General features: G+C 44.4%; 2 protein-coding genes and 1 long non-coding RNA gene across 17 annotated transcripts in view; 2 read left to right on the top strand and 1 right to left on the bottom strand.

Moving 5' to 3' along the window:
* Window positions 1-20,647, top strand: part of RIPK1 (receptor interacting serine/threonine kinase 1) — a 35,730-nt gene extending 15,083 nt beyond the window's left edge. For 3 of the 7 annotated variants that reach the window (XM_074348004.1, XM_074348005.1, XM_074348010.1), the window contains 6 exons: window positions 1,566-1,715; window positions 7,348-7,424; window positions 12,484-12,574; window positions 13,415-13,984; window positions 15,180-15,332; window positions 17,034-19,056. In XM_074348004.1, the coding sequence (XP_074204105.1) occupies window positions 1,566-1,715; window positions 7,348-7,424; window positions 12,484-12,574; window positions 13,415-13,984; window positions 15,180-15,332; window positions 17,034-17,320 (1,328 nt within the window). In that variant the 3' untranslated portion in view covers window positions 17,321-19,056. Of the gene's footprint in view, window positions 1-1,565; window positions 1,716-7,347; window positions 7,425-12,483; window positions 12,575-13,414; window positions 13,985-14,897; window positions 15,073-15,179; window positions 15,333-17,033; window positions 19,057-19,185; window positions 19,702-20,257 lie in introns of those variants that run through there. The other 4 variants (XM_074348006.1, XM_074348008.1, XM_074348007.1 and 1 more) reach the window with 4 other exon arrangements.
* LOC123612360 (uncharacterized) lies at window positions 695-21,122 on the bottom strand. Of its 6 annotated transcripts, XR_012500894.1 has the most exons (4): window positions 20,986-21,094; window positions 7,745-7,858; window positions 6,111-6,335; window positions 695-2,535 (listed from the first exon to the last, which is right to left on the bottom strand). It is a non-coding gene; the product is annotated as an uncharacterized LOC123612360 (long non-coding RNA). The 6 variants fall into 6 exon arrangements; XR_012500893.1 differs by lacking the exon at window positions 7,745-7,858 and having other exon boundaries at window positions 20,986-21,103; XR_012500895.1 differs by lacking the exon at window positions 7,745-7,858 and having other exon boundaries at window positions 20,938-21,074.
* Window positions 21,090-23,184, top strand: part of BPHL (biphenyl hydrolase like) — a 28,129-nt gene continuing 26,034 nt past the window's right edge. For 2 of the 4 annotated variants that reach the window (XM_074348019.1, XM_074348021.1), the window contains exon 1: window positions 21,551-21,708. In XM_074348019.1, the coding sequence (XP_074204120.1) occupies window positions 21,602-21,708 (107 nt within the window). In that variant the 5' untranslated portion in view covers window positions 21,551-21,601. Of the gene's footprint in view, window positions 21,520-21,550; window positions 21,709-23,184 lie in introns of those variants that run through there. The other 2 variants (XM_074348020.1, XM_074348022.1) reach the window with 2 other exon arrangements.

Here is a 23,184-nt window from a genome sequence, read left to right on the forward strand (position 1 = left end):
GTGAGTAATCTCAATTTAGGGATCAGGGACCGTGGGACAGATAAGAGCCCTGATGACGCATCGAAGCTGGGGAGGCGCTGTGACGCTCCGGGACTCCTCCGGGACGGGAGGAGGAGCGTGTTCGCTTCTGCCTGTGAGGAGTCTCCCCTTTGCGCCACCAGCCAGACACTCCCTGCTTCCCTTCGTCCACTGTTCCTTCCTTTGAGAGTCGTTTCTTTTCGGTACTTAGCATGGGCACTTTATTTGGAACTGAGAATACAGAGAGAAAGACATGGCTTGTGCAGGAGAACAGATGCGCCCATAGCCTTTCCTCAGGTTGTGAAGAACCTAAGCTAACGGGCTTTTTCCTCCGCACCCTCCTGGGCTGGTTGTCAGCCCCCACGGTTTGACCATCAGCTCTCTGCTGGCGCCTCCCAGATCTCTCCTCTCCAGCCCTGGCCTGGGTGGCCACCTGTCCGTGAGTCAGGTCCAGTCCGTGTACCAGAGGAGCCCCCAAGCAGCATCTCCCCAAACCAGTTCACCTTCAGTGCACACCCCTCGCAGCCCACTCAGCTTTGCTCTTATGTTCAGAAAATGGCATCACCGTCCAGCCACCGACTTGTCCAGCCAGAAACCGCAGCCCTCCCAGATTCAGCCTTGACCCTCATCTCCCACGTCCAGTCAGACTCAGAACCTGTGAGTTCCAGGTATATACGACTCAGGATGCATCCGGAATCCATCACTTCTCTCTCTCCCTGCAGGACCCTATGAGTTCACACCCTGTATTTCTGTGCGGGATCCTCACGCAGCCGCCGCTCACACTGCAGCCAGGCTGCTCGTCCTGAAACGCAGATGGAGCCATCTTCTCACTCATCTATTTAAAACCCTCCCAAGATACCTTTGCCTTTCAGGGTAAAGTCCCAGCTCCTCAGTAGGGAACACAGGCCCTTTCTGACTCAGGTTTGTTTCTCTCTCTAGCCTAGTTCCTCGCCTCACTCCCCTCAGTCAACATGCCCAGTCACTCTGATCGTTTCTGGGACACATCATGTTTCTGCCACTTCCGAGCTGCTCATGTCCCGCTTTCTTAGCCGGGAACCTCCCTCCCTGAACCCCCTTCCTCATCCCTCACCTGGGCAACTCCTGCTTATTTCTGGACGCAGCAAAGCCCGCTCTGCCCTTCCAGTCACAGGTGTGTTACCAGAACCCCTTGTGCTTGCTTCTTGAATAGCAATTATCACTCCGTATTTTAAGTTTCTAACTAACCTGAGCTCCTTCACGGCAAGCGCTGCCCCACGTGAGTGGGTGTGGGAATCTGGAGTGTGTCATTGACCTTACTCACATACTCCGCTCGTTCTACCAGGCGGCAGCCTTGCTGTGAATCCTGTCTTCCGTCTGCAGCAACAAAAGTGCTGTCTGGTCGCCTCTGCAGTGGGGCACACGGGTCACTGTGCTGGGGCCGTCCTGCCCTGCCAGATGAGGCAGCTGCACTAAAAGAGAAGTGGCACCGTCCAAGTTCTGTCACCTCCTGGCTGACAGGAGCAGGGCCTGAAAGAAAGTCTCAGCTCAAGTCCCTCTTTGCTTTGCAGATGCCATCTGTGAGCAGCAGCTGATCGTGTGCATTAAATCTGGGAACAGGCCGAGCGTCGGGGACATCATTGAGCACTGCCCCAGGGAGGTCATCGGCATTATGAAGCAGTGCTGGGACGTGAACCCAGAGGACCGGCCAACGTTTGCTGGTGAGAGCGGCCCTTGTGACTGCGCGGTCCCCCACGGGGTGATGCTCCTGGTAACATGCCGACAGGAAGTTGCTTTGAGGTTTTAGAAAAGTGAGTTCCACTTGTGATTTCAAACACTTTGTTCAGTGAAAAGACGCCCCCCTCCCCAAAGCATGAAGGCGTCTAAGGTCCTCTTGTTTCTGGTTTTTCCCCCGACAATTAGCTTTTTAAAAATTTTGTTAAAATACACACGGCACGTAACTTACTGTTTCAACCACTTGTAAGCATCCCGCTCAGCAGCATAAGCCCATCCACGGTGCTGTACGTCCGTCATCACGGTCTGTCCCCAGACGACTTCATCTCCCCCAGCTGAAACGGCCCACTGAACAATAACCCCGCGCTCCTCTCCCCCAGGCCCCGGCAACCGTCAGTCTACATTCTGTCTGACTGCTCTGGGAACCTCATGTAAACAGAATCATACAGTGTTTGTCCCTTTGGGACTGGCTGCTTTCACCGGGCACAGTGTCTTCAGGGCCATCCATGTCATAGCCTGTGTCAGCATCTCCTCCCCTCCTGCTGCTGCGCACTCCCCCGTGGTGTGTCTGATGCCACATTTCGTCTGTCCGTTCGTCTGTTGGTGGATACTTGGGTTGTCTCCACGGGCCTTCTTGTTTCTTAGCTTCTTTTCTTTCCCCTCCCCTTGCGCAGCTGGCGCCCCTGGACATGTGATTTCTCACCTGGATTGGGCCCATAGTAGAAGGGGAAGGAGAGGGACGTGGATGTTTGTCACATCCTTGTACCTCTTCTCACGTCCCTACGTCACCGAGGACTGGCCAGGATCCTAGAGGCAGAGGATAAAAGAACATCAGAGGAAAGGGGAAAGTCAGGGGAGGAAGAAATAAATCGTAGGAAGGAACTTAGGAGCCGGCAAAGGGTTTTGTTCTCACACTTCTGCTGTGGGAAAACAGAACTGAAGCCCATCTCCCGCTGCCACCAGAGGGTCAGAGTTGGGATTTGGTCTAGTTGCCTGTTTCCTTGTTCCCTCAGTCAGCCTGAATCTTGTCCTGGCGTGGTTTCTTCCCTTCTCTCATGCTTTCTTCACTTTTTAAAAATTAAAATTCTTATTTTGAGATAACTGTACATTTACATGCAGGTATAAGTAACACAGAGACGTCCCATGTGCCCTTTGTCCAGTTTCCCCCCGTGATAACATCTGGCCAAACTACAGCACAGTATTACAGCCGGGGTCCGGACACGGACACAGTCAGAAACGCCTCCATCACCACAAGGGTCCCTCCCCCTGCCCTGTCATAGGACTAAAGCTGCTGTAAATATTCATGTTACAGGTTTCTGTGTGAATGTCTTTATTTCTCTGGAATAAATACTCATGGCATGTGATAATTTCATGTTTAAGTTTTTCGGTTTTTTTTAAGAAACTGCCAGACTGTTTTCGAGAGTGGCCGTACCATTTTATATTCTCACCAGCAGTGTGTGAGCGATGTAGCTTCTCTGCGTCCTTGCCAGCACTTGGTGGTGGCGTTCCTTTGTATTTTAGCCGTTCTGGTAAGCATGTAGTGGTATGTCACTGTGGTTTTAACTAGCGTTTCTCTGATGGCTAATGACACTGAGTATCTGTTCGTACGCTTGTCTGCCATCTGTGTATCTCCTTTGGTGGAATGTTGTTCTATGTCCTGCCCGTTTTCTATTTGGATCTTGTTTTCTCACTGTTGAATTTAGAGTGTTCTTTATCTATTTTATATAGTATTCCTTTGTTGGATATGTGGTTTTTAAATATTTTCTCCCAATCCGCAGCTTGTTTTTCATTCTCTTAGCAGAGTCTAAGTTTTTTATTTTGAAGACTAGTTCATTAACTTATCCTGTTGTGGATTATAGTTTTGGTGTTAAGTCTAAGAACACTGTCAGGGTTAGATCCCAGAGATTTACATTAAAGTCTGTGTTAAGTCCATTTTTTTCCTATGATTGTAAATGAAAATTCATTTTTGCTAACAACAAAACTGATTTGGATAGGAGACCTTTTCTCTTTTCTAACATATCTGTTTAATGCCATACATTTCCTTCTCAGCACTGTTTGGTTACGTCCCACAAATTTTTTTTCTTTTTTTTTTTTTTTTTGTAGGGGGAGGTAATTAGGTTTATTTATTTATTTATTTTTTAAATGGAGGTACTGGGAATTGAGCCCAGGACCTTGTGCGTGCTAAGCATGTGCTCTGCCACTTTGAGCTAAACCCTCTCCCTCCCACAAATTTTGATATGTTGTATTTTTGTTCACTTCAGTGCATTTTTAAATTTTCCTTGAGACTTTCTCTTTGATCTATGTATTATTTAGAAGTGTGCTGTAATTTCCAAGAGTTTGGAGATTTTCCTGTTACTTGTTATTGATTTCTGGCTTGATTTCATTGTAGTTAGAGAACATAGTCTCTATGTTTCAATTCCTTCAAATTTGTTGAGGTTTATTTCAGGCCCAGGATATGGTGTATCTTTGTATACGTCCTATGGGCACTTGAAAATAATGGGTATTCTGCTGTTGTGGGGTGCAGTACTCTGTAAGTCTCAGTCAGACCTTAATTAGTCGATGGTGTTGTCGGGTTCTTCTGTATCTTCACTGACTTTCTGTCTGACTGTTCTTTTAGTTGTTAGGAGAGGGCTGTTCGCGCCTCCAGCTCTACCTGTGAATTTGTCTGTTTCTGCTCTTGGTGCTATCATCTTTTGCTTAAATATTTTATATGTCTTTTGTTTGGTGCCTGTGCACTGAGGATGGTTACGTCTCAATGAATTGATACTTTTATCATTATTTAAATGCCCGTTTCTGTCTCTAGTAATCTTCTTTGCTCTAAAGTCTACTTAGTTGGATATTAATATTACCACCTTGCTTTCCTTTTATTAATGTTTATATGATAGACCATGTTTTTACTTGAAGCTGCCTATAATCATTATATGTAAAGTGAGTTTTTTGTGATGGCATATAGTTGGGTCTTTTTTAATATATTCTGCCAATCTCTGTCTTTTGATTGATGTTTTTAGACTATTTACATTTAATGTAATTATTTATCTGTTAGGGCACATGTGTGCCATTTTATTTTATTTTCTGCTTGTTCTGTTTTTAATTTCTTTTTCCTGCATCCTTCAGGTTCTTGAACATTTTTTAGACTTCCATTCTGATTTATCTACGGTATTTCTCAGTATAGTTTTTCTAATGGTGCTCTAGGTATTACATTTACTATACATAGTTTATCACAGTCTACTGATGTTATATTTTACCAGTTTGAGTGAAGGATAAAACCCTTATTCCCTTTACTTCCCATTACCTTCCCCTGTGTATAATTGCCTCAAATATTTTCTCCATGTACATTCAGAACACATCAGTCTTACAGTTTTGCTTCAACTGTCAATCATAGTTTAGGAAACTCAAGAGGAGAGGGGGAAGCCTGCTGTATTTACCTATCCTTTTCATTACTGTGTTGTTGTGTCTTTTTTGGCAACACTACTTCTGACACCGACTGTGTCACTAGCAGGGTGTCCTAGAATTCTGATGCTACCTGGCATTATTATCAGACTCCATTTTTGCTGGGTTGACAGTCTCCTCTTCTGTTGGCACTTAAGAAATATTGTGCCAAAGTTGAGAAATCCTCTGTCATTTTAAATGTTTTTTTATAGGTAAGATATTCGTTTTCTTGAGCTCCTTTCAAGATTTTTTCTTTGTGTTTATTTTTCAGTTTAATTATTATTTGTCTTGGTATGGATTTCTTTGGGTTTTTTGTTTGGGTTTTGCTCGGCTTTTTGAATCTGTAGGGTTATGTCCCTTGTCAAATTTGGGGAGCTTTCAGCCATTATTCCTTAGAGTATTTTTTTGGCCATACTCTGTTTCCATTCCTTCCAAGATTCTGATGACAGATGTACTAGATCATTTGTTATAGCCCCACATAGCCCTGAGCTTCTGTACATTTTTTTCCTCTCAGTTTATCTTCTCTCTCTTGATCGTATTGGGTCATTTTTATTGTTCTGTCTTCCAGTTCACTGACTTTCCTCTTTCTCCTCCATCCTACTATTGAGCTCATCCACTGAGCTTTTTAATTTGGCTTATTGTATTTTTCAGTTCTAAAGTTTCATTGACATTTCTTTTATAGCTTCTACTTTTTTGTTGAGGGTTTCTAGCTTTTCAGTTCTTCCTAGATTGTTCATAATTGCTTATCAAAGCATTTTTATCATAGTGGTTTGGGAATCTCTGATGGGTAATCCTACTATCTCTGTCATCTTGGGGTTGGCATCTGTTGACTATCTTTTTTACTCAGTTTGGAACTTACTGTGTCTCAGTATGATGAACACTTTTTCTATTGAAACGTGTACATTTTCTTACTGTTAGGAGATTCTGAATCTTCTTTACGCTTTGTGTCTTACCTGGCTTTTTCTGACATGGCTTTGACAGAGGAAGGGTGGCTGCCACCTTGTTAGTGCCAGGTGGAAGGAAGTCCAGGTTCCCCACTTGGCCTGCTGCATCTGAAATGGGGCGGGGGGTGCTTCTTGTTACTACTGGTCGGGGTGAGGGTCCCGGGGGAGTCCACGTGGTTTCCATGGACACTGCGATGGAGGAGAAAGTCCTGACTCCCCCAGGCCTCTGCTGATCTGGGAAAGAAACATCTTGTTACTGCAAGGTGAGGACACAAGTCCAGCCTCCCCCTGTAGTACACTGACATGACAGGACTGGAGGGGCTCACTGCCATCTGACTGGGAGGAAGGTCCTGGCTTCCTATTTGGCCTTCTCTGACATCACCCTGCTAGGGTGCTGGAGCTCCCTGTTACTGTCTCCTGAGGTTAGAAGTCTCTAACTTTGCTCAGGCAGTCTTTGCTGATAGGGGTGGGGGGTGGAGTCACACATTTTTCTGTGGCATTTGGCTGGAGAGTGGTTATTGACTAACCACTCTGTCTTGCTAGGCTGCCCCTTGCTTAGTCCTCTGGCCAGAAGGAGCAGGCTTTTGTTGGGCTTTTTTTGTGGGATTGCCAGCTTCTTCAGGTCTACGTCCAATTTATGAGGCAAAAAGAAAACCCAGTAAGCCCACTGCTGAGTCTTTCCTCAGACCCCAAAGTCCCTAGCTGGTCTGCCTTTGCCTCTCCTCCTTTCAGAGTCTCCTTGTGTTTATTTTATATACAATATACAGGGGTTCTTGTTGTACTTAGCGGGAGAAATAAGGAAAAGTCTGTCTATTCCATCTTCCCAAAGGTGGAAGTTACCTTTTTCTTTTAAGACCAGTAGTTCTAACTCCTTATACCAAATCCTTATTCTGAGTATTCCATCCTATAATATACCAGAGGGACAGAAACCAGGAGTCTGCTCATCCTTTTTCACTGGGAAATCAACTCATATTAGGTGGAGCTTTGTGCTACAGCCAGAGAAACTACATGCTATTAGGCAGGAGCCCTTGGTTTCCAGTGTTACGCTATCCTTTGTTCTGTCTACGTAGTAATTAATTAGTCTTGTTAGTCTCTTTATGAAAGGCAGTGATTTGGCATTTAAACATTTATTTTACTGCTTCACCCACAGATTAAGGTAAGTAATTCAAAAACAATAGATTACTGATATTTTAATTTTATTTTAGAGAATACTTAAGAAACTTAAAGTACTTTTTTTTTCACATAGGCATTGAAGAAAAATTTAGACCTTTCTATTCAAATCAATTAGAAGAAAATGTAGAAGAGGATGTGAAGAGTTTAAAGGTAGGTAACAAAGCAGGTGCTCAAAATGTTAAAATATTAAAGCAATATACTGTCAGTCATGAAAACCAAAGCACTATCATTTATTACTAAGATCTGAGGTGAGCTAGCTTGGTAACCACATAGAACAAAATGAGCAGTTTTATGCAGATAGCATCAAGTTGGCATACTGGACCCATTTGTCCATTAAAACTAATGAGAGAAAGTGTATATAGCAATATGGAAACAAAAGCACAACACGACTGGAATAGAATGGAAAGCACCACAGGTGGACCGGTCATTCTGAGGAATTCATGAAAGAGAGAAAGCCAACAGAACGGTACCTGCTGAGACATGTGCCGGGAGAACTTTTCACAATGGCTAACCCAGAACGTAATGCAGTACAAGTGCTGGAGGAGCAAGTCTCGGGTCAATGTATAGAAGAAACAGATGGTCACCTGTGACATTGATAGGGACTGTCACTTGGGAGCCGTGGTTGTGTCAGTTTTAAAAGTTAGCTTCTCTCCCTAATTCCTTTGTGCTAAACAACAGATGGGAGCAGCAGCTGTCTAGGGATGAATCCGTGAGTTTGGTGCTTGGGATCAGAGAGGCACGTCCAAGCCAGTTACCAACGAACAAACGAAAAGGAACAAAGACCTCTCCTCCTTACACACTCAGGAAGCAAGCTGCTGTCATAAGTCTAACAGCAACATACTGCTATAATCATGAAATGGACACTACAGTAAATGTAACAGGCAGGCAAACGGAGATTTTAAAATACACACACACAGACAGTCAAGAATTGCCAGACTTTTGAGGGATGCCTAAAGAGAGACAGCCAATACAAACCAAGAAAGTAACCAAAAGGGCATCAGGAGAGATAGTCACTAAGGCAAAAGAGCACTACTGCAGCAACCGGGACTATCTCATGACGATAAGTTTCATTTCACCAGGAAGATAATAACAGCTTTAAGTACGTATTTGTCTTTAATATACATGACTTCAAAATATACAAAGCAAAAATTGATAAAACTCAAAGAAGAAATAGACAAGTCTATAATCATCATTGGAAATTTTAATGCAAACTTCCCTTTAGTTGATAGAACAGACAAAAAAAAAATCAGTAAGGATATAGAAAATTTGAAGAACATTATTAACACATTTTACCTAATAGAAATATATAAGATGCTACACCTAATAACTGCAAAATTTCCCTCTAAAGGCTTTTCAGGAACGTACAGAACATTTTCAAAAACTGAACAGGTGCTGGGAAATAAAACAAGCCCCAACCAATTTAAAAGGACTGTAATCACATGAAGAATGTTCTCTGACTACATTTCACTGATGCTAGAAACTCATCTTAAAGGATAATTAGAAAATCCCATGTAATTGTAAGTTAAGAAATAGACTTTTAATTACCCTTTGGGTCAAAAAAGAAAATCACAATGGAATTTAGAAAATATTTAGAATTGAAGGCTAACAAAAACACCAAAAACACTACAAATTAATAATTACAGAATATACTTACTAGTAAAGTGAATATATATGTAGTAAATATAAATATACATGTTCTTATGACTGTGTATTATGATTAGATATATGAAAAGCTAAAAATGAATTAGCCAAGCGTTCATCTGAAGAAAACAGAAAGCCATAAATAGTCAGGAAGAGCATAAATCAGTGCTATAGAAAACAGGTAACAGACAGTCAAAAAAGCTAAATCTTGGGTCCCTGAAAAGGCTAATAAAATCCACTAATTATGAGTGATCAAGAAAAACAGACAGAAGACAGAAATAATGGAAAAAGAGGCATCACTATGGCTCCTGCAGACACCAGAATGACAGTAAGAGGAGATTCTGAACAACTTTTTGCCAATTCACTTAAAAATTTACATGAACAGACTTCTAGAAAAAAAAATACAGTTGACCCTTGAACAACACAGGTTTGAACTGCATGGGTCCACTCATACACAGAATTTTTTTCAGTAAATACATGCTACAGTACGTGATCCTCGCTAGGCTGGATCCTCAGGTGCGGAACCACCAACACAGAGGGCCAACTGTAAAGTTATGCTTGGATTTTTGACTGTGAAAGGAGTGAGTACCCCTAACCCCCATGCCGTTCACACGACAACCATCTAAGTTAGCAAAACTGGCTCAAACAGAGATAGAAAACCTGAATATCCCTGTAAGCATTCAGAGGCTGAATCAGTGATCAGAAATTGTCCCACCAGAAAATTCCACAACCAGAGAGTTTCATCAGCGATTTCTGTCAAAAATATTCAGTGAAGAAATTATCCTAATTTTATACAACTTGTCCAGATAATAGAGAAGAGGAAACTCTCCTAAACCCATTTTATGAGACTAGCATAACCTTGAGTCCCAAACCTGAAAAGAAGATACAAGAAACGAAAATTACAGAACAATTTCACTTAAAAATATAGATGTGAAAATCCTGAACAAAACATAAACAAACTGAATCCATCAATGGACAGTAAAGGCTGAAAAAGAAGGACACGCAGTCTCGTGCAGTATTGGTAAAAGTGCAACTTGGTGAAGTTTATTGAAAGGTGAAGTATCTATCAAAGTTTTAAAAGCACATAACTTTTGCTACAATTCTACTCTTTGCAATCTATCCTACTCACATGTGTGCTCAAAGATTTGGCTTCAGGAGTTTTTTTGCACCTCTGTTGAGAGTTAAAATTTGGAAATGACCCAAATATCTCTAAGTAGATGTAGTAAATTATGACTCATCCAAACTACAGAATACTGTATAGTCATTTAAAAGAGGTAGAAACCAACAAATGACATGGAAAGATCTTCAGGACTTGTGAGTAAAAAAAATAAATCACCAAACAATAGAGTGTGGCCCTTTAGATCTTAAATAAATATATGTATGTGTGTGTGTGTGTATATTTGTATATTTCCATGCCCAGAGAGAATAAAAAGATCCACAGCATACTCTGGATAAGGATTGCCTCTAGAGAATGGAAGAGAGTGGGGCTGGAAGGAGTGACATTTAAGTGTTGCTCTGCGTGATTCTGCAGTTTGAATCTTTTAAAAGAAGTTTGCATTTATACATTTTGTCTAATAAAAAATAACTGGAAAAAGAAAACAACTGTTTTTGTAAAATTAAAGTAACAAAAGTGCTTATCATGTTAAGTAAAAAGCAATATACAAAATGCTACAAACTTGGCATGTAGTTAGTGTCCTGTGTCATTCATTCTCCCTTAGATCATTCATATGTTCATTCAGTGAATCTTTTGGGTCATGTGCCTATGGAGCAGGCACTCTATCAAGAGAAAAAGGAAAATATGACTAGGGAAAGGATCTTGAAATACAAAATGTTAATTTTTTTCATTTTAGTGTAGGTTTCTTTTTAAAGATAATTCTGTACATTTTCTATATTTTTTATAATGAGTATTATTTTATGGGGAAAAGTTTTTCTTTTTTTTAATGTAAAATGTACATAAAATTTACCATTTTAACCATTTTAAATTTTAAAAAACCAGTTCAGTGGCACTAAGTACACCCATAATGTGCAACCATCACCAACATCCATTTCCACTTTTGTTGTCCCAAACAGGAACTCTGTCCCAAACAAGTCCCCATTCCTGCCTCTGCCCAGCCTCTGCTGACTCTGTTGTACTCTCTGTGTCTATGAATCTGACTCTTCTAGGGACCTCATAGGCAAGGGCTCATACCGTGTTTGTCTGTGTCTAGCGTATTTCACTTAGCATAATGTTTTCAAGGTTCATCCATTTTGTAGCATGTATCAGAACTTCATCCCCCCTTTTTTTTTAACTTTTTTTTGAGGGGGAGGTAATTAGGTTTTATTTATTTATTTAATGGAGGTACTGGGGATTTGAGAACTTCATTACTTTTTAAAGCTGAATAATACACCATTATATGCGTATGTCACATTTTGATTGTTTTTTCATCTGTTGATGGATACCTGGGTGGTTTCTACCTTTTATCTATAATGAATAATGCTTCTATGAACACTGGTGTATAAGTATCTTTTTGAGTTCCTGCCTTCAATCCTCTGAGGTGTATACCTAGGAGTGGAATTGCTGGATTGCATAATTATATATTGAATATTTGAAGAACCATCAAACTGTTTTCCATAACAGCTACCACATTTTGCATTTCCACCATCAGTTCACAAGGGTTCCAGTTTCTCTAACACTTTTCATTTTCTGGATTTTGTTTTGTTTTCATATCCATCCTAATGAATGTGAAGTGGTATACATCATGGTGGTTTTGATTTGCATTTCTCTAATGACTAATGTTTTTGAGCATTTTTCATGTGCTTATTGTCCATTTTTATGTCTTCTTTGGAGAAATACCTATTCAACTCCTTTGCCCACTTTTGAATTCAGTTGTGTTTTTTGTTGTTGAATTATAGGAATTCTTCATATAGTCTGGATATTCATCCCTTATATTTATATGATCTACAAATTTTTTTCCCTGTTCTGTCAGTTGTCTTTTTACTCTGTGTCCTTTGATGCACAGAAGGTTTTAATTTTGATGTAGCCCACTTACCTATTTTTACCTTGTTGCCTGTGCTTTGGTGTTACATCCAAAAAAATCACCGTCAAATCCAATGTCATGAAGTTTTTCCCCTGTTTTCTTCCTATAGTTAGTTTTAGCTCTTAAGTTTAGGTCTTTGATCCATTTGAGTTAGTTTTTGTCTGTTTGTGTATGTTGAAAGGTAGGGATCTAACTTCGTTCTTTTACACGTGGCTATCCAGTGTTCCCCCACTGAATGGTCTTGGCACCCTTGTCAAATCAATCGGCCATATGAGCAAGGTTTATTTCTGGATTTGTTACACTCTGCATGTCTTTCCTTAGGCCAGTACCGATGTAGTGAGTTTCGGAATCAGGAAGTTGAGCCCTCCAGCTATTCTTTTTTAAGATTGTTTTGGCTAATTGGGAAAAAAGGTGTTTTTTTTTTTTTAATTTACCCCTGGTAAGAGCTATGTGAAATTTCTGCCTTCTGAAAAATTCATTCTTCTTATAACAATTTCCTGCAACTATTTTCTGCTGTTTACTAAAGTATATCTTTATTCTCTTAATTTTAGAAGGAATATCCAGGCCAAAACGCAATTGTGAAGAGAATGCAGTCTCTCCAAATTGACTGTGTAGCAGTACCTCCAAGCAGGTCCAATTCGGGTAACTTACACAGTGATTGAAAATCTACTTTTTCACTTATTTGTCTGCTCATTCATCTACTGTCTAAAATGCCATTTACGATTATATGAGAAACAGAAGAAGCTATTAAACTGAATACCTGCCTTAAAGGAATATATATTTGGAGTTAAGGTACATATATTTGAAATATTAAGTAACAACATGTTCACCCAAATCTTACAGTTATCTTGAACACAAGAAGTGTAATGTATCTGATGGGGAGGAAGTGACAACTCAGGAAAAAGAAAGGGATGTATGTGGGAGCAAAGTCCTTGAGAAGGTCAGTGACGACAAGATCCCGAGTACACGCAGAGAGGCTGGTTTCCGATTCAGGCAGGGACACTTTTTTCACTAACAAAAGGGAAGGCAGAGTGTAAGATGCTGAAGCCACTCACAAGCTGTCTGTTCCTTAACTTCTTGTAAGCCTCACCCATCATCGTGATAATTACTCCTACTCTTGTAAGGCTTTTAAAGAATGAAAGGCTCCGTGGGAAGTGCTCAGCAGGGAGGGGCGGCCACGCTGATTCTGCAGCACTGCATCCCAGCAGGGAGACACTTCCTCTGCTCTTCCTTGGTCGTTCCCACAACAGCCCCTTTTCTGTTGCCTGTTTAACTCCTCTAGTGCTCTGCCACTGCCAGGCAGGGGCGACTGCATATTACCTACATGATCCATAGGGGGAAAACTGCCTCGTAAACACTTTCTATTTGTTCTCAAAGTTCTCAGTATGTTACTCTGAGGTCCAGATCCATGCTGGCACTCAGGTTTTGTTTTGCTTCTTTATGTTTCATAAACGCTTTCCAACACTGATCATTTCTTTTCAGCCACAGAACAGCCCAGTTCGCTGCACAGTTCACAGGGATTCAGGATAGGTCCTGTGGAGGAGTCCTGGTTTGCTCCCTCCCTGGAGCATGAGCAGGAGGAGAATGAGCTCAGCCTGCAGAGTAAACTCCAGGAGGAAGCCAACTACCACCTGTATGGCAGCCGTATGGACAGGCGCACAAAAGAGCAGCCCAGACAGAACGCAGCTTACAGTAGAGAGGAGGAGAAGAGACGAAGGGTCTCCCATGACCCTTTTGCACAGCAGAGACCTTATGAGGCTGCTCAGAACCCAGGGATAAAAGGCCCCGCTTGTTCCGGTGCAACCAGTCACGGCAATGCAACACACCAACCAGCAGGGCTCACCAGCCAACCCCGTTTACTATACTGGAGCAATGGATCATGTAGTCCACACGGGTTTGGAACAAGACCATTGGATCTGGGAGCAGCAGGTCCAAGAGTTTGGTATAGGCCAAATCCAGGCCATATGCCAAGCCTGTATAAAACTCCAGTGCCTGAGACCAACCTACTGGGAAACACACCCACCATTCCATTCAGCTCCTTGCCATCAAGAGGTAAACAGGCCTTTCAGTTACACTGTTAGATTTTTAAATTTTTTTCTGAAAATAAAGTAGGCATTAGCTCTGTTGTAGACTCTAACGTAGCAAAGGACAAGTTGTTTGGAGTCTTCAGCTGCCAAATGCACCCTGCCACCTTGGACTAGTCCGCATCAGACCACTCGGCCTAGGTATATTTGGGTAGGATTCCTTGCAGCTGCCCACAAGTACTGGGTGACAGGTCCTTGTATCTAGTGAGCATCTTCCAGTCAAACCCCAATCTCGGTAGTCCGCTCGTATCCAGTCTTGGATGGAAGTGGAGGTATCTGCTTATATTCTTTCACTTGCTTGCTGTTTTCCAAAGGTAAGACATGAGTCTTGGATAGTTTTATGTATCTTATATAGGCCAAAGACTACCATTTGTGATGAAAAGCACAGTGCTGGGCTACCATCACCACCATTCATCTCAGGAACTCTTTTCTTCTCCCAAACTGAACTATACTCATCAGGCAATCACTCCCCATTCACTTCCCTCCTCCCAGCCCCTGGCAATCAACCTTCTACTTTGTTTCTATGAATTTGACTTCTCTGGTACTTCATATAAGTGGAATCATATGGTATTTGTCCTTTTGTGACTGGCTTCACTTAGCCCAATGTCCTCAAGGTTCATCCATGTTATGGCATGTGCCAGATTTCCTTTTTTTTAAAAGGCTGAGTAATACTCCATTGTATGGATGGACCACGTTGTGTTTACCCATTCATTTGTTGATGAACCCTTGGGTGGCTTCCACTTTTTGGCTATTGTGAATAATGCTGCTATGAACATAGGTGTAGAAGTGTCTGATCAAGACCCTGCTTTCAATTCTCTGGGGTATATACCCAGAAGTAGAATTGCTGGATCATATGGTAATTCTGTTTTTAATTTTTTGAGGGACCACCACAGTGGCTGCATCTATTTTGTGTTCCCACCAGCAGTGCACAGAGGTTCCAGTTTCTCCACATCTTTGTCAACACTTGCTATTTTCTGTATTTCTGATAGTCGCCATCCTAATGGATGCGAGGTGATTCAGCCACCTTCTAAAGAAGACTTCCAAGGGTGGCACAGGGTAAATAAGTTAACTTAGGCATTTGGCATAAAACCGTGCCCTCTTGCCACGTTTTTTTCTCTCGCTTTCGGTCTAGATGTACTTACTGCGTGTTTCTCTCTAATCAGACGAGTCTGTAAAATATACCATACACAGCAGTTCTGGCATTCAGATTGGAGACCATAACTATATGGAGATCGGTGCAACGAGTTCTTCCGTCCTGGACAGCATGTTCGTGAACGTGAAGGAAGAACCAGCTTCTAAGTACCAAGATATCTTTGGTAAGAAGCCCTTCAAGGACCCACTGTATAGCGAACTGGACTTCCTTACTCACCTAGTGTTTCTCTCATTATTCGCCCTGAAAGTTGCCCTCTCTTTCCTCTCTAAAATAGCTCTGTAACTTCCATATAACTGCTTTCTAACTAGTAATGTTTAATATGGGGACAATTAGACTATCTAATTCGTGGATTTGCTGTGAAAGTTAACCTAGTCAATATGAATAAAGAGCTTAGCACACTGCCTGGCCCCACAGTATCATCTATAAAAGTGTTAATCATATCATCATCATCATCATTACTCCTTAGACCTAGGAGCAGCAGCTCCCTCAGGTCCTCATCAAAAAAAGCTTCTGTAAAAGACAGCAGACTCTGCCCTCAACTGCTCCTGTGCAATAAAAATAAGAGGGCTTTCTCTTACAGGGTCCCACTCTGCAGGCTCATAACATGAAACCCAAAACACAACCTGGGAAAAGCACTCATGAGGCCAAAACAATGGGATTTTAGAACCCAGCTTTCTAATTACCCTAGGACTGGCAAGTTTTTAGAAAATCAAGGGCCGGATAGTAAATGTTTTAGGCGTCAGTGGCCCTGAGGTCTCTGTTGCAACTGCTCAGCTGACACTGCAGCACAACAGCAGCCACAGACAACGTGTACACGATGAACATGGCTGTGTTGTAGTAGAACTTTGTTTACAGAAATGAGCAGTGGGCCATTTTTGATCCACAGGCCATGGTTTGCCAATCTCTGGTCTAACCCATTTGAAGGCTAGTCTTTAAATACCCAGAGCAGAGGTTCCTAACTTCTGGGGTGACAAGGGTACCTCTCCTAATGAAGTACTGACCAAAGTTGGCAAATATCTTGGGAGGTTTTCGGACTGCCATTGTCCACTGGTGATGACAGAAGCCGCACTGTGGGGAGCTGAGGAAAGAATGGGCCTTGAGCAGAAAAAAATAGGCTGTCTTTCTCCTTACACTCAACTTACTGAAGTAGGATGAGGATCAAGGAATATGGTTTGCTTGTGGTGTTGTGGTGGTTTTATACTTTTATTTGCTTCGTTCTATTATTTTTATGAAGGCCTGAAAGGAAGCAACCAACAGAAAGAGAGAGGTCATGGCTATCGGAGAAGAGAGGACAGCATTTGGGGTGGAAGAGGGGTGAATCCAAAAATAGACCTTGAAGAGTGTAGATACCTCATCCTTCAAAAGACAAGGGAAGGCCCTATAACTGAACAAGCTCACACTTGGTCTCAGTTCCCTCGATTAAGTGAGAGGAAAGTGAACTGTTGGGTGAAGGGTATCCAGAAATGAGCGACCTTAACTCTGGCCAGATGTAAGTGGAAAATGCCCAAAAGGAACAAAAATGGCGTTTCCCCTTTTACATAAGGAAGGTCTAACATAAACAAAGGATGCTGGCTAAGGTTGTATAGAATAGTCTAGTAGCCAAGCAGTGGTTTTGTTCTCAAAACCATCAGCTAAGGCTCAGAGTCACATCTCCTAGGAGGAAGAGGTTCCCTGTTGTAATTCACACACAGACTCCATATGGGTTAGCGGACACGTGAAGCATCATCCAGAGTCAACAACTATATAATTAAGAAGTTATCTTTTTCACTGTCTCCCCTGGTACTCTTTGCTTTATACAGATTTTTGAAGCTAGAATGTTTAAATGGTCATAGCTTGATGCCTCCTTCTCTTTTCTATCTGGCAGGTAATAGCACTAGTCTGACTGATAAACACCTGGACCCAGTCAGGGAAAATCTGGGAAAGCACTGGAAAAACTGTGCCCGTAAGCTGTACTTCACTGAATCTCAGATTGATGAAATTGACCATGACTATGAGCGAGATGGACTAAAAGAAAAGGTTTACCAGATGCTCCAAAAGTGGCTGATGAGGGAAGGCAATAAGGGGGCCACAGTGGGAAAACTGGCCTATGCACTCTACCAGTGTTCAAGAATAGACCTTGTGAACTATTTGATAAACATCAGCCAGAACTAACTCCTGAAGGGGCTTTTGCAGCATGAGATGATTTCCTCACTTGGTGAGTGACCCACCGAAAGTGTACTGCCTCAGATTGTTCAGAATTCTTTCCTGTTACGGGGTCTGTGTCTAGATAAAACATTTCCTGCATTTCATAGCTGGAGAACGGGAAAAGAAGTCTGTAGCAAACAACCCACTGAACAGGAAGACCTATTTGTGGCCATGGCCCGATCAAAGCAGCAGCTTAACTGGGTTTTGAAAGGGAGGGAAGAGATCCTTGAGGCAGGTGATTTTCTTTCAGATTGTTTCATAACCGTCAGGCTGTTCATTCAGCTTCTTGGAGTTTTGTTTGAGCAAGCAAAATAATTCAGAGAACGTAAACTAAGTCAACTTTCTTATTTTGTGCTCTTCTCCACATAGGCTCCTTTTATAACCAAAGTCCTGTAAAATTCTAAGTTCTCTTCAAACGAGGTTTTTTGTATCACAAGCACAGTTCATTACAAAATTATAGGGTCTTTTAACTTCAGTATCAAATTCTGTTTTCAGTCACTGTAGGCTTCAGGAATTATATGCAAAATCCTCACTACATACATTGACTAAGGGGATTTTAAGGCATACTAAGGAGGGGGCAAGAAAAGAACAAGAACAGCAGACTTTCCTAGCGTGCTGGGGCACGGAATTGCTACTGTGACAAGTACAAAAATTCTTAAGTTTTTATGTTGTTTCCTAGCATTTGATACTTTATGTACTTCTCCAACCTGTGTGCCCTAATGGAGGAGGAGATATGGGGGGGATATTGACCTCTTCACCCCTGGCTGTGACTGGAGCCTCAGGGAAGATGACTGTTGAGCACTTTCCTCAGTTTACCGCAGGGTACTATAGAAATATTTTCATTTTTTGTGTGCGATTGTGATATAAAAGGACAGCTTCAGAGTCTGGTAATTGTGCCTCTAGGACTCAACCTTTCAAAGCCTACCTGAAAAAGACTGAGTGAAGGAACTTGAGGATTAGAAGACCGAAGTGACCAGGCCATTCAGCATCACTGCCAGCACTCTGCTAAACAGAGAGGGTGTGCCATTGTGTTTCGCCTCCCAGGAGGGTGGGAGAGAAGGGTGCAGGACGGTCAGTCTGGCTGCCAGAACAGATTCTAGTGTTTGGTGGTTGAACACAGTATTGTTGGTTCTGATTCTGTATCTCCTCCAGTCCCAGCAGATAAACACACACACACTCCTGAAGTGCAACTGTAAAGCAAAATTTCTCAACCTTGGCACTGTTGGCATCTTGGGCCAGACAATTCTTTGTTGTGGGGGCTGTCCTGTACGTTGTAGGATATTTGGAAGTAATGCTGGCCTCGGGTTGTTAGTGGTGCACCCCCTCTGCTCCCCCTCGTCCCATCCCTTTTTTGACAAAATGTCTCTTGACGCTGCCATGTGTTCCCCGGAGAGGCAAAACTGCCCCAGTTGAGAACAGCACTACTATAAAGTAATGGACCTGTTTTCTTGTCCATACATGTCTGGGCTCACGACCTGTTGCCACACAGCATGAAGTCATGTAGACCAAAAGGAAAAGTGGAAGGGGAGACAGTCCCAGGCTGGCTAGAGGGGGCTGGATGATTTCTTTTCTAAATGCATCCCTGTATCTCTAACAGTGTTCTAAATTCTCTAAATTCCTAAGAGATTGACTACTAAATGATAAGAAGCAAAAATGCAAAATGTCTTTGAATTTCTCAAATAAAATTTTGAACCTCAAATCAAGCCACTGAAATGATGTGTGTATCTGTATAAAGGAAACAGTTTGAGATTTGAGATTCTCCGCGGTGACTTTACCACGCAGGCTGGCATTTTCTGTACATACTCTCCTTTTCACGCCCCTGTTGTTGGCAGGAGAGAGGAAGCTGGTAACAAAAGAGGAGCTTCTGGTGGCAGCGCTTTCGGCTTTCAGGATGAAAAATCCACGGCCCTGAGAGCCTGCAGCACCGCTCAAAGGCCTTACCTTCAGCCCCCACTCTCAAAAAACTGGGCTGAAAAGAGCCAAATTTGTATCTGAGAAGTTTCAACACAAGGCCCAAGCACCACAAAACACTAGTCTTGGGCAGAAACCAATTAAGTGAGATGACACAGACTGCAAAACGAGCAAGAAGACTAGCCACACTGGCTCCAAAAGGGGTATTCGGTCAGACCCTAAGGTTTATACTAGCAGATCTCACATCCTGCTCAGCAGACTTCCGACTTCTTGCTATGGTCATAATCTCTGCTTTGGTTCTGTAATACGAAGTTAGGTCTTCAGGAGGGAGGAGCTATTTCCCACAAAATGTTTTAAGTAGTATTTTGATGTACAGTTTAATGTGTGATGTTTATAAAGAAAAGTTTTTCTAATTACAATAATAATTAAGTAAAAGGTGTTTATATGGCCATGGTTTAAGAAGCGTTTGATTACAAAGAAATCACTGAAGGGCTAACGCTATTACAGTGGATTCTGTGATGTGTAATAGTCCAAGTACAGGGTTCTGAAATCAAGCCGCCTTAAGTTCCCCTCTGCCACTCTTTGGCTGTGTACCAAGGGCCTGCGTCTTAACCTCTCTTCGCCTATAAATAGGAACAGTACATAAGATTGATGTGAGGATTAAAATAAGATAATGCATCATAAGATGCTTGGCAGAAAAATAGGATTTTTTTAAGTAGTTATTTTAAAATTGCACAACACTGTTACACACAAAGAACCGGTTCTCAAGCGTGCGCTTAAAAACCATGACGCCAATAACCTAAAACCTCAGCACTACCGTTTTTGCTTACCAGGAGGATAACTGGCGTTAAAATTGTACAATTATGTTTAATCCTCATCGTCCGTGACAAGAAACCCAATCAGGAAAAAATAGGATGTTGACCCCACCAAAGACTTCTGAAAGTCCGACAACAGCAGCAGAAATATTACATATTTCTCTTTTGTTCCACGCAGGAAATTGATGTGCTAGCTCCACGTTGAAAGAACGTAAGTATTTTAGCATAATCCACACTCAGGCCAAACTGCTCAAGAAACTCCGGCGGGCTGGCGAGGGCACTGCCGGTACCGAACTCTCCAGGGCCGGGACACAGGCGCTCTGAGCGCACAGGGCTGCTGAGCGCAAGGGTCTCTGCGAGGAGACACACGCCGAGACGCGGGGCCCCGGCTAAACCGCAGCCCGATCAGGGAGGGCAGGGCACAGGCCAGAACGGGAGCCGTAGGTGCTTGCCCGCCCCCCACCCCCACCCCCAGTGAATCTTCAATTGCAGACAACGTTTACCACCTTTTCAGTCTGATTTACATGGTCTGAAGAAGAAGCAGAAATCCAGTAGCGGTGAGGTACACGTGAAGCCCGCCCTCGTCACCACCCTCAGCCGCACGGCCTGCGGCGCCCAGGAGTCAGCGCCGCGCTCCCTCAGCGCCACCCGCCTCCTTTCTCCTCGCGAAACCGAGGCCCTGACCCGCCAGGCACTCACCGCCCGCCCCCTCCCCGGCGCCGGCGCCGGCGCCCGCCGTCCCAGCTGCCGCCCGCGAGCCTGACGGCGGCGGGACCGCACACAGCCGGCGCCACCCGGCGCCCGTCCCCCGGTCCTGCACCCGCCCGCCTCCCCGAGCACGACGGCCGCCGGGCTCACTCGCGCCGCGCGCTGCGCGGAGCCACGTTCTCCTGATCCATCACCCACCGACGACCCCCGGTGCTCCTCGCTGTGGCTCCTGCGAGTGACGCCGCGCCGGTAGCACAGCTGTCAGAGTCCCGGCTTGGCACTCCCGGGGGCGCGGCCGGAAGTGGGGCTGCGGCCCGGCCGGAAGTTCCAATTCCGTTTTTTCGAGGCCCGGCGCCGCGCCGCCTCCCACGGCGGCCGCAGCGTTCCGCGTCCCGACGCCCTCACCAACACTCATTAATTTCTGGGGCTTTTGAGAATAGGCGTCCTGGAGGGCGTGAGGCGGTCAGACGAAGACAAAAGTCAAACCCCATCATCCCTACAGTCAGCCGCCCGCCCCCGTCGGCAGCCAGACGGGAGGCCCTGGGCGCACCCTTCCGTGGGGGCGGAACGCCGGGCCCCTCTGAGCCAGGGCTGGGGTCTGTGCCGGCGTCTCCGCGGGGCACTAGTTCACACGCTCCGGCCGAGCAGCCAGGCCAGGCGAGCCGGCGCGACGGCGGCCAGCGCGCCCTGCACATGCGTGTTCCTGGCGGCGGGGCGGACGCGAGACGGCAGGTGGGCTCCGCGCGGCAGGTGAACCTGGCGCCTGCGAGCGCGGAGCGGGGCGGGCGCATGCGCACGCGCACGACCGGCGAGCATGGCGGTGGCGCTGGGCCCCAGGGCTGCGCGGCGGCTGCTGCTCCTCGTCTCGGCGCTGAAACCCGGGCTCCACGTCCCCCGGGCCTGGCCCGCGGCCTCGTTCGGGTAATGGCCCCGCTCCCCTCAGGGGGCCCCCGCACCCACGTCCGCGCGCTTGGGGCGGCGGGGCCGGGGACGCGGCCGAGGGAGCGCGGGCGGCGGCGGGGATGGGGGCGGTGGCCCGCCCCTCCGTCGTGCAGACCGAGACCCAGGGGGGAGACCCGGGGTGGACCCCAGACCCTCGCTCCCGGTGCGGCGCCCTGGGCAGCTCCCCACGCCTTCGGGGCCAGAGCCAGCCTGGCAGTGCCTGTGCCCCGTTGGCTCTTACAGTCGCGGGTCCCAAGTCCCTGAGTCTCCCTGCTTTTGCCGACCTCGGACTTTAAGGTACCTTGTCACCTGGGGAACTGGGAAAATGCAGAGTCCTGGGCCCAGCGCCCAGACGCTCTGAGGTCATGGGTTGTGGAGACGCCAGGAATCTGCCTTTCTGTCTTCTGACCCCCGTCCCCGGCGCGCACGCGCACACACACGCACACACTTTGAGATAAACAACAAAAACTCTGAATTAATCTCTGACCTACTGTCCTAAAAATGGGTGCCCTGGTCGCACGTGGTAGTAGGCAGAGGATGTGGATAGAGCCACATGAAGCTTGTTTCACTTTATTCCCTGCCGACCTGCCTACGCACACACGTGCACCATGGGTCCGTTCCATTCATGACTAGGAAGGAAAGTCAAATGCTAGGTAGGTACCTGGCATTTAGAACTTCACTTTCTCTAATGTGGAAACTTCTCATTTGGAAGAAGGAGAGAGGAGGAAGAACCTGACCAGCTTTACGTATTTATGCTGTCATTGACTGGCTCTTGAGTTTCAGATTTGATTTAGGTTCTTTATTGTCAGTTTAGATCTTTTACAAGATTTTCAGGACAGTTTTGATACAGAAGGAAGATGTGTCAATGTCTGCAGCTGTGTAAGTCGGTATTGAAAAATGTCTTTATCCATTTTCCTGTTTGCAGAAAGGATTGAAATGAGGTTAGTGTAATTGTACCCATATCAGTTACAATAGGTTATTTAATGGTTGCAGGAAGGCTTCATCCACGTAGCAGTGCAAATCATTCTACTAAAATACCTCTGAAAAACAAGTTTCTCTGGATTTTGAACTGCCATTTTATGAATGTAGTTGTAAATTGATATGACATGTGATGGAGAAAACAAGCAGTGGTGTTGGTTAATCCTGAAACAAGAATCCAGCCCCATGGAAGCAGGTAAAAGTGCTCCTGTAAAACCTTTGCTCCTGAACAGCCGGTGCCCAGCATACCACTGAGCTGGGTTCCAAAACCTTCTCCGTAAGTCTGCTGTTTGGAACTCTGACTTTTTTCGTATTTCATAATCTGTAAAGTAGTCTAGCCCAGGGCCAGGTCAGAAAAGCCTTTTCTACCTGAAATTGTGTGTTATGTGCAGTTACAGTATTAATAATTTATAGAACCTAACAACCTGCCTGAAGAGAAATGTTTTCTTGTTCCATCTGGGGATGCCTTTCTCAAGA

Source organism: Camelus bactrianus, chromosome 20 (assembly GCF_048773025.1).
Source record: "Camelus bactrianus isolate YW-2024 breed Bactrian camel chromosome 20, ASM4877302v1, whole genome shotgun sequence".
NCBI classification, from domain to species: domain Eukaryota; kingdom Metazoa; phylum Chordata; class Mammalia; order Artiodactyla; family Camelidae; genus Camelus; species Camelus bactrianus.